Raw genomic sequence first — 15,106 nt, forward strand, 5'->3', positions numbered from 1 at the left:
GGCTCTGGGATTATTTCACTAACCAATGTCTCAGTGACATGGTGCAGGACATAAAAATGTATTTCTGAAATGTCAGTCTGAGTGATAACTCTCTCTGCCATCTGCCTTAAGTTATCACACTCTTCCTCATCTATAACCAGCCATCGCATATCAAAAACCTGCTTTGACAAAACAATTTGTGCTACTCCCAGTTGCAGTGTAAAGGTAAAGGGACCCCTGACCATTAGGTCCAGTCGTGGCCGACTCTGGGCTTGCGGTGCTCATCTCGCTTTATTGGCCGAGGGAGCCGGCATACAGCTTCCGGGTCATGTGACCAGCATGACTAAGCCGCTTCTGGCAAACCAGAGCAGCGCACGGAAATGCCATTTACCTTCCTACTTGCACTTTGATGTGCTTTCGAACTGCTAGGTTGGCAGGAGCTGGGACTGAGCAACGGGAGCTCACCCCGTTGCAGGGATTCGAAACACCAACATTCTGATCAGCAAGTCCTAGGCTCTGTGGTTTAACCCACAGCGCTACCCACATCCCCATTTCAGCAATTTATCAAAGAAGGTCATTAAGAACTCTTGCCGTTGCTTTAAAGATATGTACCACTCATCATTTGAACTTTCTCGAGGCACTTTTTAAAGGGCACATTCATATTTAGAATGTCACTCTGCAGATTTATGGACTGTCAGTTTGCAAAGAACTCCTGGGCCTAACTTCATACAAGGGGGCTTGCCGTAGTCCAGTGGGGTTTTGACTTTTCTTGGAAAACCAGATTCCCTTCTCAATACTTCTCAATGTCTATTTTCAAGTAAAGCATATGTTTGCATGAATACTGCCGTTGCAAAGGCGATCATGGTCCATTTTAATTTAAGATTAGAATGTGCATTTATTTAAAAAAAACCATTTTCAGAAAAGAAAATGTTTTCTGAAACAGGTTTACGTATTTTATTCAGTTCAATAAATGTTTCAAATGGGGATATTCATTGATATGCAGTTAACACATTCAAGAAGCACCAGTTCTTTACAACAGTTGCAATATATAATCATTTCTATGCTAAAAGTATTCATAACACAAATAAAAATTCTTTTGTGGCACAGTGATCTTAGATACAGCACTTAAAGTGAGTACAGCTTGGCCACAGGTATATAGTTTAAATGCACATCAATAGCTTAAAAGAACTGTCATTTTCTGTATTTTAATACAACAACCTACAGTACACTATGTGATACTAATTATACTTTTTAATATACTTTTCCCTTTGTTAAACAGGAGTCAGTTTTCAAGTTAACTTGCATTAAAAAGGGGGAAGGTGACCCAAGTTTCTTCATAGAGAACTGTGAAGAATTTATTCTTGTATTTATTCTTCTTTCACCTAAAGCCAAAGCTGAAACAGAAGGAGTTATATTAGGGATACCTTTTCTCCACAGAAAGCAAAGACTATTCATAAAGTATTAAAGCTTTTGTCTTCCATGTATTTATATTTATTTTGATGAATATCGAACGGAAAGAACTTTAACTGACTCAAAGGTAGAGAAATATCACCATGGTACAGACTTTCTTTGACTGAATCACTTCAGACTACAATGAAGGTCCCTTGGTTTAACGGTCCTTTCATCCAAAACTCAATGGCACACGAAGGCTTACAGCTTAGCCTTCTCCCTGATGTGATAGCAACAAATGACTAAAATAGGTACACAGGCTTCTGAAGTATTAAAAGTAGTTTCTAAGTCGTATTTATATAATATGTGGCTATTCTTCCTACCTTTCTTTCATTGGTGGTGGACATGGGTTTCCCTGACAGATTCCAATCCAGTCACTGATCAAACTCAAACCTGCTTAGTTTCTGCAAAGTGTTTGCATCATATCCCTTTGGAATGTGCCCTGATAATTGAACATTTAGTAATTTCCATGAATGTATTTCAAGGTTGAATTAAATCAGGGGTAGGCAACCTAAGGACCGGGGTTCTCAATCCGGCCCGTGGGTGGTCTGGGAATCAGCGTGTTTTTACGTGAATAGAATGTGTCCTTTTACTTAAAATGCATCTTTGGGTTATTTGTGGGGCCTGCCTGGTGTTTTTACATGAGTAGAATGTGTGCTTTTATTTAAAATGCATCTCTGGGTTATTTGTGGGGCATAGGAATTTGTTCTTTTTTTTTTCTTTTTCCAAAATATAGTCCGGCCCACCACATGGTCTGAGGGACGGTGGACTGGCCCACGGCTGAAAAAGGTTGCTGACCCCTGAATTAATTCACAGGTGAGAGTAAGTGCAGTGTGAATTGGTGTCTGTCCATTCCATTGAGTTTCTCCTTCTGTCCCCCTGCAGCCCAAAATCTGCTCTGTTTAGTGCAACTTAAAAGAAATGTCCTTTTATATACACTATTCTCAGCAGGGGGACCACCCCTCTGGAAAAAAAAAAATTAGGGGTGTGCAAGGGGTTGGAGGTAGGAGAAAAGAAAGTCACATGGTGCAATCAGATTTCTGCTGTGCAAGTTTGTGGAAATTGTTCTATGTTGCCCAACAGTCACTACTGAGAGGATGATATTTCTGATCATTTGATAACCTTGTCATCATTTAAAAGCAGATTTCTAGCATTAAAATGAATTGCTTAGCATAGTTATTCCTTAAGAATAGTTGGAATTTTGAGCAGAACAGTTAGCGCAGCAAGAACCCCCTTCTCCACAATATTTGTTTGAGGTTGTTTATAATTCTGTAATAACTTCTGTCATCGCCACAAAACCACAAAGACTTTTGTGAATTTCAGAATATTCCTAGGAATGAAAAAAACACATTATGGCCATATGGATCTGTTTTCTATGACTTTTAAACATAACATACCTTAACCATATAACGTTTTCAAACTGCTTCCAAATTCTATTCATGGTGCTCCCTGTGGGCTCGTTCCCTTTCTAATCTCTCTTTCTCTCTCTCCTCCTGTATATTCACAAATTCCTGATCTCTGACATCAAAGCACAGGAGCTCAAGCCGAAAACCTTGATCCCTTAGGACAAATATTAAAAAGAAGAGTTCTCGTAAAAGTGTCTGATAGTATCAGTAAGACAGTTTTGAACAAGTTAATACAAAATGATTTTTTTCCCCATATTTGGTACCTGATTAATTTATACCGCTTAAAATATTTATCTGAACCAGACAGCGTACCCTGTCCTATAATCCAAATCCTAAAATTTTATGGAATTGATTACTTACTTTTTCCGATCCTTATCTTTTTTATAACCAACAGTGGGCGTAGGGGGCAGTGGCCTCCCTTGGATTATTTCTGTGGCAGCTTTTCTGTCATTGAATGCAATAATTTCTTCTTCCAGGAGTCTTCTTTTCTCCTCCAATTTCATTCTCTCCTCTTGATCAAGCCGTTTTAAATGTTCGAACTCCAGCTGTAGCTAAAGTCAAGCACAAAAAGTTATCACTTCTGCCACAAGGTGGTAGCCTAGCACTTAACATACCATCTTCAGTAATCACAAGGTCAAATACGGAGACTGATTTCCTTAACAAATGTCAGAGTTTTCACTTACTATTTTCGTAGTTCACTTATTGACACAAGTGCGCTAAAACCTTTTCTTAGAGTAACTTGGAATTGATTTGTTTTTAATGACAAATGTGGACATCAGTTTTATTCATAAAAGTTTTTCAAGGGGGGTATATAACCTAAGGGGCTCACAACATTAGTACCCCAAAAGGGTCTTGCTCCTTCCATAGCCACAGCCTTGGATTCCAACAGAAAGCAGACATGGCTCTATCTCTTTGGCTTCCATCTGCCTCTGGCTTCCACTTCACACACATCTCAACTCTCAGCTCTGGCCATCGTCTTTATAAGTATGGCAGTTATCTCATTTGTATTATGCAACGTGGGGCATTCCAGTTCTCAACCGTAGCAAATGGGAGCAGAAAAAGAAATGGATGGACCCAGCACAGCAACACTGCAGTAGAGACCATCCTAACCACAATAAATCACATCAACAACCAAATCAGCATCTGATAACCTTCTCCTTAATGCTGAACGTGCCTAGCCAATCGGCTCCAGCTGTGTGAACAAGGAAGAGGAGGAAGGGCTCTGCCACTCATAGCGAGACACTGGGAAGGGAAGAAGAGGGAGGTACCATGAGCATGTGGACACACACAAACCAACCAGGGGAGGAGACATATTTGGGACACAGCTGAATATTTAGCTGCAAGTCTCCCTGGTCCTGACTCATGATGGAATTCCAGCCATGATCTCCAAAGAAGGGCTGTACAATGCACATCATTCTCTCCAGTGCATTCTTTGCTAGACTCTAGCCATCTTATTCTGCTGCTCCACATAATGTCTTCAAGCTACCACTACAACCAGATCAAGAACTATAAGAGAGATGGGCTTACTTCTCGCTCAGCTTCTTTCAACTGTACTTCTTTCTCTTTGACCCTCCGAACAAACCTTTGCCTCGTCTCTTCTTCTTTTTGCCGTAATCCGTTAAGGAATTCAAGCCGCTTAGCTTCGTAAGTCTCCTGCAGACTGAGGACCATAAAATGTAAAACAGCCTTCGTTCAGAGCTGGCCGCATTCACCCATTTTATTTACAAAACCCAACCACATTTGACCAGCTTTTCTGTGCACGGGAGACTGTGAAAGTTCACAGGGAGATTAAAAGTACAAGGAGATGTTTTGCTCAAGAAGGTGTGCACTGGAGAGTTACACCCTGGTTCATCTTACAAACCTTGCAATTTAGGGGGGGGTGAGAACAGTTGCAGTCTGCTGTCTCACCACACTCACAGTGTTTCCTTTTGTTAAATTTATAAACTGGTTCTAAAAGCAGTTAGGACAGGACAAGCAGTGATGCTATGAACAAAATGCAGGGCAACAAATTAATCATGGTGAAGTGGACAAAGCATAGGTGGCCCTGGGCTTTTATTTTTGATCCTAAATGCATCTAACTTGGGAGTATACCTAATCAACTGAAACAGAACTTAATTTGAGAAAAATTCGGTCACTTCCAGATGACTTGTTTAATGAGCATTCAGCCTGATTTGCTTATGAAGAGATTAGACAACATAGTCATAGGGTATTTAATGTGCATTTATTCTGATTTCTTTGTGAGATTAGACAACATTAAGGCAAGCAAGTGTTATTCCACACTTTCCTGTTCAGCAGAGAAAATTCAGTTCTTTTATCACTGTGCATTTGCAGACCACTAAACAGATCTATCTACATCAACTAATGTACCCACTGAAATTATTGCCACATTTCAAAATCTGTAGTGATTATGTTTGACGGCAAAAGAAGATGTCATTTTCTCATTGTTTGCCTGGCTTTCTCATTCTTCTCCTCTTTACATGCCAGTCTAGAATCTCTTCTATCAGTTTTTTAAGCTTCCTCTCAGAATACTGCATGTGTCCTTCCTTTTTGGCACACTGACAACTGGATATTCTCTCTACAAAGTCACTTTCCAGTAAAGAGACTACTCTGAACCAGACAAAGAGTAAAACTTGCTGATCTTACAGTTGAAAGCTGATTCCAATCTCACTGTAATACATACAATGTCAACAGCCAGAGGTCTTCCAACTATCTCACTCTTGGCATCTGTTAAGGAGTAAAGGTGCCTTTCGCTTAGAAAGCATTCTAATTATTTTTAAAGGAACCCAGGTGTTAAGATGTCATTGTTGTAACTTTTTACACCAAGGGCAGGAGACCTGCCACCCTCCAGATGTTGTTGGGTGTCCAGCTCCCATCAGCCACAGCCCAGAGCAACATCTGGAGGACCACAGATTTTCCACCCCGTTTTCCACCCTAACTAGGTTCGGCGTTAGGTGACATCATCTGATTGCACCAAGTCTAACTGCTGCATGTGCTTCTTCCCTGCTTTTAAACTGGGATAACAAAACCAGTTACAGCTTCTTCAAGTTCAGTATCTACTTGGATGTAAGCAGATGAAGCTAGCCCTTTGCAAATCTGTACCCATTCCTTTTTAGTCAGGCATATAACTTTTCCTAGAGAAGCAAGTTTGGGAGGAACAGCTGGCTCATCCCATTTCTAGCAACAACTTGTGATGCAAGATGTTTATTGGTTGGCTGCTATGGCAATTATGAGGCTACACCCCTAACCACCAATGAATCCATCCAGGTTAATGTCATGCTTCTGGAATGTGTACAGGTAGGCTGCAAGAAGTATTGGAAAAGTGGGGGGGAGACCAAAGACCAGTGCTGGATTCAGAGTGGCATAGATGTGCATTAGATGAGTGGAGGTAGAGCCAAATGTAAGTTCATCTCACAGCGGGGGAAGAAAACAATTTACCAGCTCACATTGGAAGGTATGTCTTCAACTCCTTACTGTTCAACAGGGAGAAGAACAGCAGCATCTTTTCAGAAAGGTTATGTCAAAGGTGAGATTGTGTCCCCTTTTTTATTCTGATCTTACCAACCCTGTTAAGGCAAGTTAATTGTCAACTTCCCTGTTTTTACAGAACTATTATTTATTCTAGTTACAGATCATGTTCTGTTGCAGAAGTTAAATGTTAGTACTGCAGCAACTACTGTAAATAAAGTCTGTTTTGAGGCCAGAACGCATCTCGCATATCTGTTTAGAACATCAATGAGAAAGAAAGAAAGAAAGAAAGAAAGAAAGAAAGAAAGAAAGAAAGAAAGAAAGAAATTTAATTGGTATTTAAGAACATAGGAAACTCCTTATACCAAATTAGGCTATTTGTCCACCGGATCTAGAAATTGTCTAATCCGACAGGAAGTGCCTCTCTCCGGGGTCTATGGTCCTGAAATATACTCAGAGTCGCAAAGTGATTTCATGCTCTTTATTCAGCTCATAGTGGTGAGGAGGAATGAATGAAAGTCCCCTCAAGGTATCTGCTTTATATACATTATTTACACAATGGGCTGCACATGACTGGCTAATTCTGGAATTCTACTGTAAGCCAATCAGGTTGTGGATTCACTTATATCTGGAGCATGATTGGGTAGTTCCTGCCAACCAATCATACTGCTGCATTGTTCTAGGACCAATCAGACTGCTGCATTCTGAATCCTATTGTTCTAGGACCAATCAGGCTGCTGCCTTTTGGATCCTATTGTTCTAGGGCCAATCAGACTGCTGCAGTTTGGATCCTATTCAACCCAGTACATAACAGGTCCCCGACCCATATTTGTAAGATGAAGAATTAGTACACAGCTGGAGACATTCTGAGTTGCACTTGAGGTAATTCAATAATAGTTCCAAATCAGTACTGGGATCATGTCACTATTGGTTTCTGTAAGACCAAACTGTCTCTTTCTAAAACACACATATACAGAGAGAGGATTTTAAAAACTTTAATTCCATCATTCTACACTATAAGGCAACATACCTTTCTCTATGAGTTGTCTTTTTGGAATCTGGAATCCTAAAAACAAAACAAAGATACGGATTTATCAAATTGTAGTGTGCTTCCACTGTTCTGTCTAAGGAACCTGATTTTATGTTATCCTGGCTCACAGAAAGAAACTGATACCATTCCAAGTTTCTAAAAGTTAAAGGAATTTGCTGTTTTCTTACGGAAATATAACACTGAAAAAATTATGTACTTAGTTAAATACCACCCATCATTTTTAAAATTAAGACTTACTCAGGGTAGATTTCAATCGTTAGTCCTTTTCATTAATTTTAATGGGTCTTATTCTGAGTAAGTCTTAACTGAATACCACCTAAGATTTGTATTTAGCACTTACAAACAACTATGCATGTGGAGTACACTTATTAAGCTTCCAGAAGCCTTGTACTCATATAACACAAAGCCAAAACATGGCTTAGACTTAAGTCAGAAAGAACAAGCACGTGGGGACCCAAAAGGAAAATTGCAGCCACTTCGCTCCTCCCCCAATCGTGCTGTTGCCATGCTACTTGGAGCTAAGTTATGGGGTCAGATTCAACAAAGGGCCCCCACTAGTGGAAGTCTGTGCAATAGCCCATTTTCCTCCCCCCCCCCCCCCGCACCCCCATAAATTGGCTAAGGGGTCTGCAAACAGTTTTAATTACACACTTAAGATTCAAGATACCTTCAGAGAAGTAATTACAAAAGCCATGTTGGGAATTGGTTTAACTATTAAAAACATAGGAAAGGCTCGCTCTCTTACTTGATTTGATCAGTGTCTCGGAAGCCCATCTCTTCCAGTTTATACTGCCGGTACAGTTCATAATGAACAGAACAAGTTTGTTCTATCAAGTCTTCCATATTTGTACAAATCATCATTTCCCGGAGCTTCACAAAATCACAGTGGTTCTCATTCTCCACTAATGAAATGAAATAAGATATCAGCTCTATCCTATTGGAATTTTCCACGGGATGCAGGAAACACCCCCAAAAGCCCTTTCACGCTGGGATTGCGGGGCGAGGGATTGCAGGGGGGGTATTGAGCAGAGGCAGTCTTTCCCATCCATCTCATACATTTTGCAAGGGTCCCCTGAACCACAAGGAGAGGGTTTCTGATGGGTAGCAGTTGCAAAGATGGGATCAGGAAATTCCCGTTCCAAATGCATCTGCCAGCTCAGAGGTAGATGGGAGGTACTGGAAGGCAGAAGAGGTATCACCCCCTCCCCAATTCCTCACCATCCAGGACAGATTATATGCCCTCACTGGACTTCTCCAGCTCAGACAACACCCCTCCAATTCATCCCTCACCACTCCCACACCATGAACGCCATAATTTGCAGAATAGTCCTTTAAAAGAAAGATCAGTTACTCAGAGTGGGTAGGGCTAATAAGAGGGTTCGGGCCAGCCTTTATAACGTCTCAGAAGGCTTCAGCATAATTCTGAGGCAACAGCTCTCCTTAAACTAATCCTAGCAAGCTCTGGCTGCTGTGGGCAATCCAGACTGCTGACAAGCTGCCTTTTTGCTTTGTGGCTGGTAAGCGTGCGTCCCATAATTTCCTGCTGAAATCTTGTGCCTTTTTAGATCACGAATGTTCTGTGTGTTGTTTCACTTTTGTTGATGTGCAGTGCAAGAGTGCCCCTCCAGATGGCAACAATACAATAATATTGGGGAAGTATCACTGTGCAACTAATAAAGCAGACTTGTTGATACATGGACTGTCCTGTCCTGTCCTGTCTAAATCCATCACTAATGCAATATTATTGTGTTGATGACGTGTTGCAGAATGTGCCTGTGAAAAAGGAACAGTTCTGGGAAAGTAGACTCATGGTACTGCTACAGATCACCAGTTTAAATCACAAAGCGTAGAATATTGCCTGGTTCACAAATCTGACAAAAAGATGTTGTGATCATTCACTAGGCTTCAAAAAGAAGAAAGCAGTTCTATAAAGATACTGCAAAATGTGAACTTTATCAGTTGAGAAGCAGACAATTAACCATGCAATGTTACTATCACTGCTGACTATCTTAGGAAACTAATTCTGTAAAAAGTGAGAGTTCAAACTCTTCTTTACCTTCCACTACGCCCCAAGGATACTGGCGAGCTTTTACTGTTTTGTCTCCAACTTTTACCTCTTCCAAACTGCCCACTACTGCAAATGGCAAGTGTGCCTGTGAAACAGAGAGTAAATAAATTTGTATTGCTGTCAACACTAAGAATAAATAAATGAAAAATGCAATATATACAACATGTAGCCTAATTACATGAAAGACCATCACACCTGTCAAAAATAAGGTAAAATCCCATTAAAATACTTACATTCTAATACTTGTAGTGAAGTACTTACATTCATGTTAGCATTAATGTTAGCAATGCTCTCATCATCTGTTGGGAACTGATATATCTGGAGTCTACTACTGACCAGTTCACTCATGATGTTGACCTTAAACTGCTGTAGTTCAGTTTTAGAAATTGTATCAGCTTTGGCTATAAGGGGAATAATGTTCACCTATTAAAGAAATAAGAAGTATTTTATTCATACAAGCCAAATCTGCAAATAATCTGAACTTTTTAAACACCAATTACCATGTCACTGAAAAAGCAAAGTGCTTTTTAAACAGAGTAGCAAAATAGCTCTTCAGTACCATGAACTTGCTAAAATAATAATAGTAATAATAATAATAATAAACTTGCAGTTTCTATTTATCCGTATAGCTCAGTTTTCCATTTTACCAGAAATACTGCAAAAACTTTACCAGAATAAAACATGATCAGCAAAAACAGTTATCACAAAGTGTTTTTTGTTTTGTTTGTTTTATTAGGGCATCGATGTATTGCTTTTTGTATAATGTTTTATGTATAATGAATTACCTAACAAAAAGGCAACGATTTCCACAATGATTCCCTTGCAAGCAATTGTAGCCTTTTTGTACTTCAACAAAACGTACTGCTAGCTACTGTGAAATACGTTTCTTGTTTCTGGATGTGCCTTTTCTTTTGCCTTCCTCGTTTAAAAACCAAACATATCCCTTGTGAGCTGACAGCATTTTAGAGCTTCTGAAGAACTATTGGCAAATGTAAGCAAGTGAAAACCCTTGATATGGTATGAATCATGCAGAGAACTAGCTTTCCTGTCTGCCGACCATTTGGCTAAAGGTATAGGAGAGACTGTTTATATGGAGTATAAGGTTTTTGTACTCTGTACACATTTCTATACGTCTTCCCTTGACTCAGCTACAAGCTAAAAAAAAAAAAGGTCAGATTTAAGTCTTCCACAGATTAAAAATACCTGATTGGGATTTTTAAGGCAACCAATCTTTTGCCCTTAAAGTAAGGTTGGGCAACCTCTTTCAATATAACGCTTCTTTATTATCTGGATGGAGGACAGAGGGGTGTGCAAGTGTGTGCAGAAACTAACCTACTTTGCAAAGATAAAATCTGTTGTTCCTCTATCCCCTTTTGCCTCTGGCCCCATCCACCATTGCTAAGTGGCCCTCAGAAAGCGGCCTAGAAGGGAACACGGCCCTCAGCTGAAAAATGACCTGCACCTGTGCACTAAAGTTTATCCACCTATAGTCAAATGGAAATGCAAGTGGAAGAGTTGGGTGGAATTATGAGGTAGAGGTGATTGTGTGGTGGAGGGGAAAGCGTAAGACTGAAAGCAACCTAGTTTGGGGCCAACATTGTCAAATCACATGTTTATAAAATGAACTACTGCTTTAAACTCCATTTAAACCCAGGTTAGGGATGCGGGTGGCGCTTTGGGTTAAACCACAGAGCCTAGGGCTTGCCGATCAGAAGGTTGGCGGTTCGAATCCCCGCGACGTGGTGAGCTCCCGTTGCTCGGTCCCTGCTCCTGCCAACCTAGCAGTTTGAAAGCACATCAAAGTGGAAGTATATAAATAGGTACCGCTCTGGCAGGAAGGTAAACGGCGTTTCCGTGTGCTGCTCTGGTTCGCCAGAAGCGGCTTAGTCATGCTGGCCACATGACCCGGAAGCTGTACGCCGGCTCCCCCGGCCAATAAAGCGAGATGAGCGCCGCAACCCCAGAGTCGGCCACGACTGGACCTAATGGTCAGGGGTCCCTTTACCTTTACCTAAACACAGGTTGCCTTAAAATCCTGGAAATAATTTGAGGTACACCTCAAAGAAAGGTACAGCTTAGGCATAGGTTCATAGCCTCAGCCCCTCCCGGCATCATACCCTTTACGGAAGTTGTATCTGGAGACTGGTTATGCCTCTTGCTTGCCTGGATAGAGAGATATGTAGAGACCTTTAAATTTATGTGGTTGGAAAACAGCCTTCTAAAGGTCACATCCTTTACTCTTGCCATGTGGCTCCTGGAAAACTATTGACAAGGGAATGTGGTCCTCTGGCTGGAGGGCCCCACCTCTGGTTTACATCCTCAGCTAGAACTAGGCCATATTGGAAGATAGGTACCAGACAAGACGAAAGTGACAACTTGCAAATGAGTAAGAAGGTAATTCTGCCTATATAACTGTACTAGAGTTTTAACTTACTTACTGACATTGCTGCTTTATAAAAGTCAAAAATTTAAATAGTCGGCTGAACCACTGTGATTTATTATTTAAGTATCTGCAAAAGACTCTGTACTTAAATTTAAAATCATTTTTCTCACCTTCTGAGTAGCGCTTGCTTTACTTAACGTTGTAAGATCTTAAAAGCATGGTGAGCATTTATTATAATTAGCAGGGAATATCTTGCACAAGTTAGAGCCTTATCAAACCACGACATAAAATACTGAAGTTGAATGAATTCTGGTTTTAATATCTTACCTTCCTAGAAAGATTTTTCATGGTTACTAAATCAAGAGTTTTAAGGGAATGCCCTGTGGGTGAAATAAAGTAGAGGCACACGTGGATACGAGTATCACGGTAATTATACAAGGAACGATTAATTTTCAGCTCTTCCTGGAGGTAGGCTTCAAACTGTGCATCTACATAATCCACTATTGGCTGATAGCTGCAGAGAAGGGGGGAAATATGTGATGTAAGAGGACAAAGGTTGGGTTTAACTCTAATACACTAATAAACACAAATTGCCAAGGGACAGTAAAACAGCAGTGACATTACTATAAATTCAGCGAAATTCTTAGGAAATCTTAGGAAATTATTCTCTAAAGTATATGCTCATAAAAAGACAAAGCCTCTTGACCTGAATATTATCATCCTAAACCAAAACAAGGGCACATCCACAGAAGTCCATACATTTTGGCTGGCCTTGGTAACCAAATCGGGAGTTGCCTCAACCCTGCCGAAAAATAACTGGGTGTTTTACTGACCTCACACAAAACTTTGGAGGCAAGCACCTCTGAAGCTCAGTGCCATCAACTGTTACCCCATTATCTCCCTGCCAAGCTCCAAACTGAGAAGGGCGATGTTGCACTGCTCTTCCAAGCTCCTCTCCAGGATCCTTGTGAATCTAAACCATCAACATCACCTCTCCGCACTAAGCAGTGCTCACTCACCAATGCATCCCCGTCCTTTCCAACCCATACTAACTGGAGGAGTGGGATATGTTGTGTGGTGGGCAGCATGCACTGAGCACTGCCTAGCACTGACAGGTGTGAAAAAGAGGAAGAAGATCAAAAGGGCAAGTGATCTTCCATACAGTTCGGTGTTTTGCAAAGCACCTTTAAAACACAGCATCACAGTAATGACCCCCTAACTTCTTCCTGAGCTTAGAGGGGACTCCATGCTGCTTCCTCGTTGCCTCCCCCCCCCCCCCCCATCTGTCCTCCCAGCTCTGTGACTGCTGTAACAGCCCATTCTTCTCTTCTCATTGCTTAAAGTGAGAAACAAGCAGTTGCTTCTACCTCCTCTCTCTCCAGTCTCTCAGTGTTAGGGTTCAAGCTTTACCCTGACCTGGAGCATAGGAAGTTGCCTTACATATTGAGTAAGACCCATGGGTCCATCTTGCTCAATAGTGCCTGCACTGGCTGGCAGTGGCTCTCCCAAGTTTCAGACAGGGAATCTTAAAGGATTTTAATTTAGGGTCACCTATCTGGAGATATGACATTAAGCAAATCGGGATATCTGATTGCAGCTCTTTCAACTATCAAGCAGATTCTAGTTATGTAAGGCTTTTGCCAGACAGTTGGACAATTTATCAGAAAACACCAGAAATCGTTTATAAGGAATAATTTATTATAAAGTTCCTAATACAGAAAAGGGTAAAGGTAGTCAATATCAGTTGCAATGCAGCAACGTATGTTTTCTAATTAGTTCTGAAGAGAAGACAAATGGCCCAACATTGCATGGCTTATATACCTTTGAATTGCTTTTAGCAAGCATCATTGTCAAACCCATGAATAGGTAAACTAAGACCTGGGGGCCGGATCTGGCCCAATTACCTTCTTAATCCGGCCCACGGACGGTCCAGGAATCATCGTGTTTTTACATGAGTAGAATGTGTCGTTTTATTTAAAATGCATATCTGGGTTACAGTATTTGTGGGGCCTGCCTGGTGTTTTTATATGAGTAGAATGTGTTTAAAAAATGAATCTCTGGGTTATTTGTGGGGCATAGGTATTCGTTTATTTCCCCCTCCCCTCAAAAAAAATATATAGTCCAGCCCCTCACAAGGTCTGAGGGACAGTGGACCGGCCCCCTGCTGAAAGAGTTTGCTGACCCCAATCAAAGCTGTCTAGCTCTCCCATTGGTCAAGCACAGATACCAGGCCCACATTGATAGTTAGTCCTTCTCCCACTGAGAGTAAAATCCCAGTCTCTAAGAACCAATTCAGACTGTCCCTGCTGACAGATAGTCAGAGACACCATCTGCCCACCTAGACAGAAAAGTCCTTATATGACTCTTAAACTGTCAGCATCTCACTTGAATTCCACACACACACATTCTCCTGATTGGCTGCCGGTTTCACCAGCTCTCACTGGTTGCTCGGTCACCAGGAGGCAGACCCAGAACCTGTCCATTACAGTCCTGGCCAGATCTTACACCTCCCCTCATTTCCCCCAGGGCCACAAGAACAGAGGAGACAGTAAGCCAGGGAAGAACATCAGAGCCGTTGCCTAAGTACTCAGCTAGCTGCACAAGGCTACTTGGGAGGAGTGGGAGGAACACAGAAACAACTGCTTGGATCATGGTCTGAGAGTCAGAAACAGCTTGAGACTTCAGCGTCAGGATAAGTTGCTTGTCTGAGCTTCTTCACTGCTGAAGCCTCAGAACTCAGCCTAGCTCCAAGTTCCAGCTTTCCTAACCTGTGGAAATGGACACGATTGGTAGGGAAGCTGCCACTGTTGCCCAATATGCAGCAGCACACAACCCCATTATATTCAGCTCAGGGTGGAAGAGAAGGAGGTTGCACTGGAAGAATGTAGTTAGTTCACACACAACCAGTTCTTAGCACAAAGAAGTGCTGGGAAGGGGGGGAAGATGGTGCTGGGAACAGGTTAAATGAGTGAGGATACAGGAACACATAGCTTGAGTTGGTGGGGACAGCTTGTCACGCTGGCCAGAGGGGAAAGGGCTTCACCAGACGGGAAATGGTGAGCAGATTTGTGAATGACTGACAATCCAGCACAAACCAATTGCTTTCAGATGCCCTTGGCCATAACTGTTTCAATGGCGCTTCAGTTCCACACACCACAGGACCTTCATTCCATTAACTTTATTTATTTAAGGTATTTCTTCACGACCCTTCCTCAAAAGATTCCAGGGCAATGCACAAAAGTGTGAATAAAATTCACAAGACATAAAAATACAATTTAAAGCAAATAAAAGTAACAAAAGACAAC

The 15,106-nt window shown here is 41.4% G+C and overlaps 1 protein-coding gene across 19 annotated transcripts in view; it reads right to left on the reverse strand.

Annotated features, from left to right (window-relative positions):
• Positions 1–907: 907 nt before the first annotated feature.
• Positions 908–15,106, reverse strand: part of SEPTIN10 (septin 10) — a 49,467-nt gene continuing 35,268 nt past the window's right edge. For 14 of the 19 annotated variants that reach the window (XM_079972841.1, XM_079972830.1, XM_079972835.1 and 11 more), the window contains 9 exons: positions 12,129–12,315; positions 9,680–9,841; positions 9,407–9,503; positions 8,096–8,252; positions 7,330–7,365; positions 4,362–4,494; positions 3,195–3,385; positions 2,826–2,988; positions 908–1,373 (listed from right to left, as the gene is read on the reverse strand). In XM_079972841.1, the coding sequence (XP_079828967.1) occupies positions 2,862–2,988; positions 3,195–3,385; positions 4,362–4,494; positions 7,330–7,365; positions 8,096–8,252; positions 9,407–9,503; positions 9,680–9,841; positions 12,129–12,315 (1,090 nt within the window). In that variant the 3' untranslated portion in view covers positions 908–1,373; positions 2,826–2,861. The remainder of the gene's footprint in view (positions 1,374–2,825; positions 2,989–3,194; positions 3,386–4,361; positions 4,495–7,329; positions 7,366–8,095; positions 8,253–9,406; positions 9,504–9,679; positions 9,842–12,128; positions 12,316–15,106) is intronic. The other 5 variants (XM_079972845.1, XM_079972844.1, XM_079972837.1 and 2 more) reach the window with 2 other exon arrangements.

The sequence above is a fragment of the Podarcis cretensis genome, assembly GCF_951804945.1.
Source record: "Podarcis cretensis genome assembly, chromosome: 4".
NCBI lineage: Eukaryota > Metazoa > Chordata > Lepidosauria > Squamata > Lacertidae > Podarcis > Podarcis cretensis.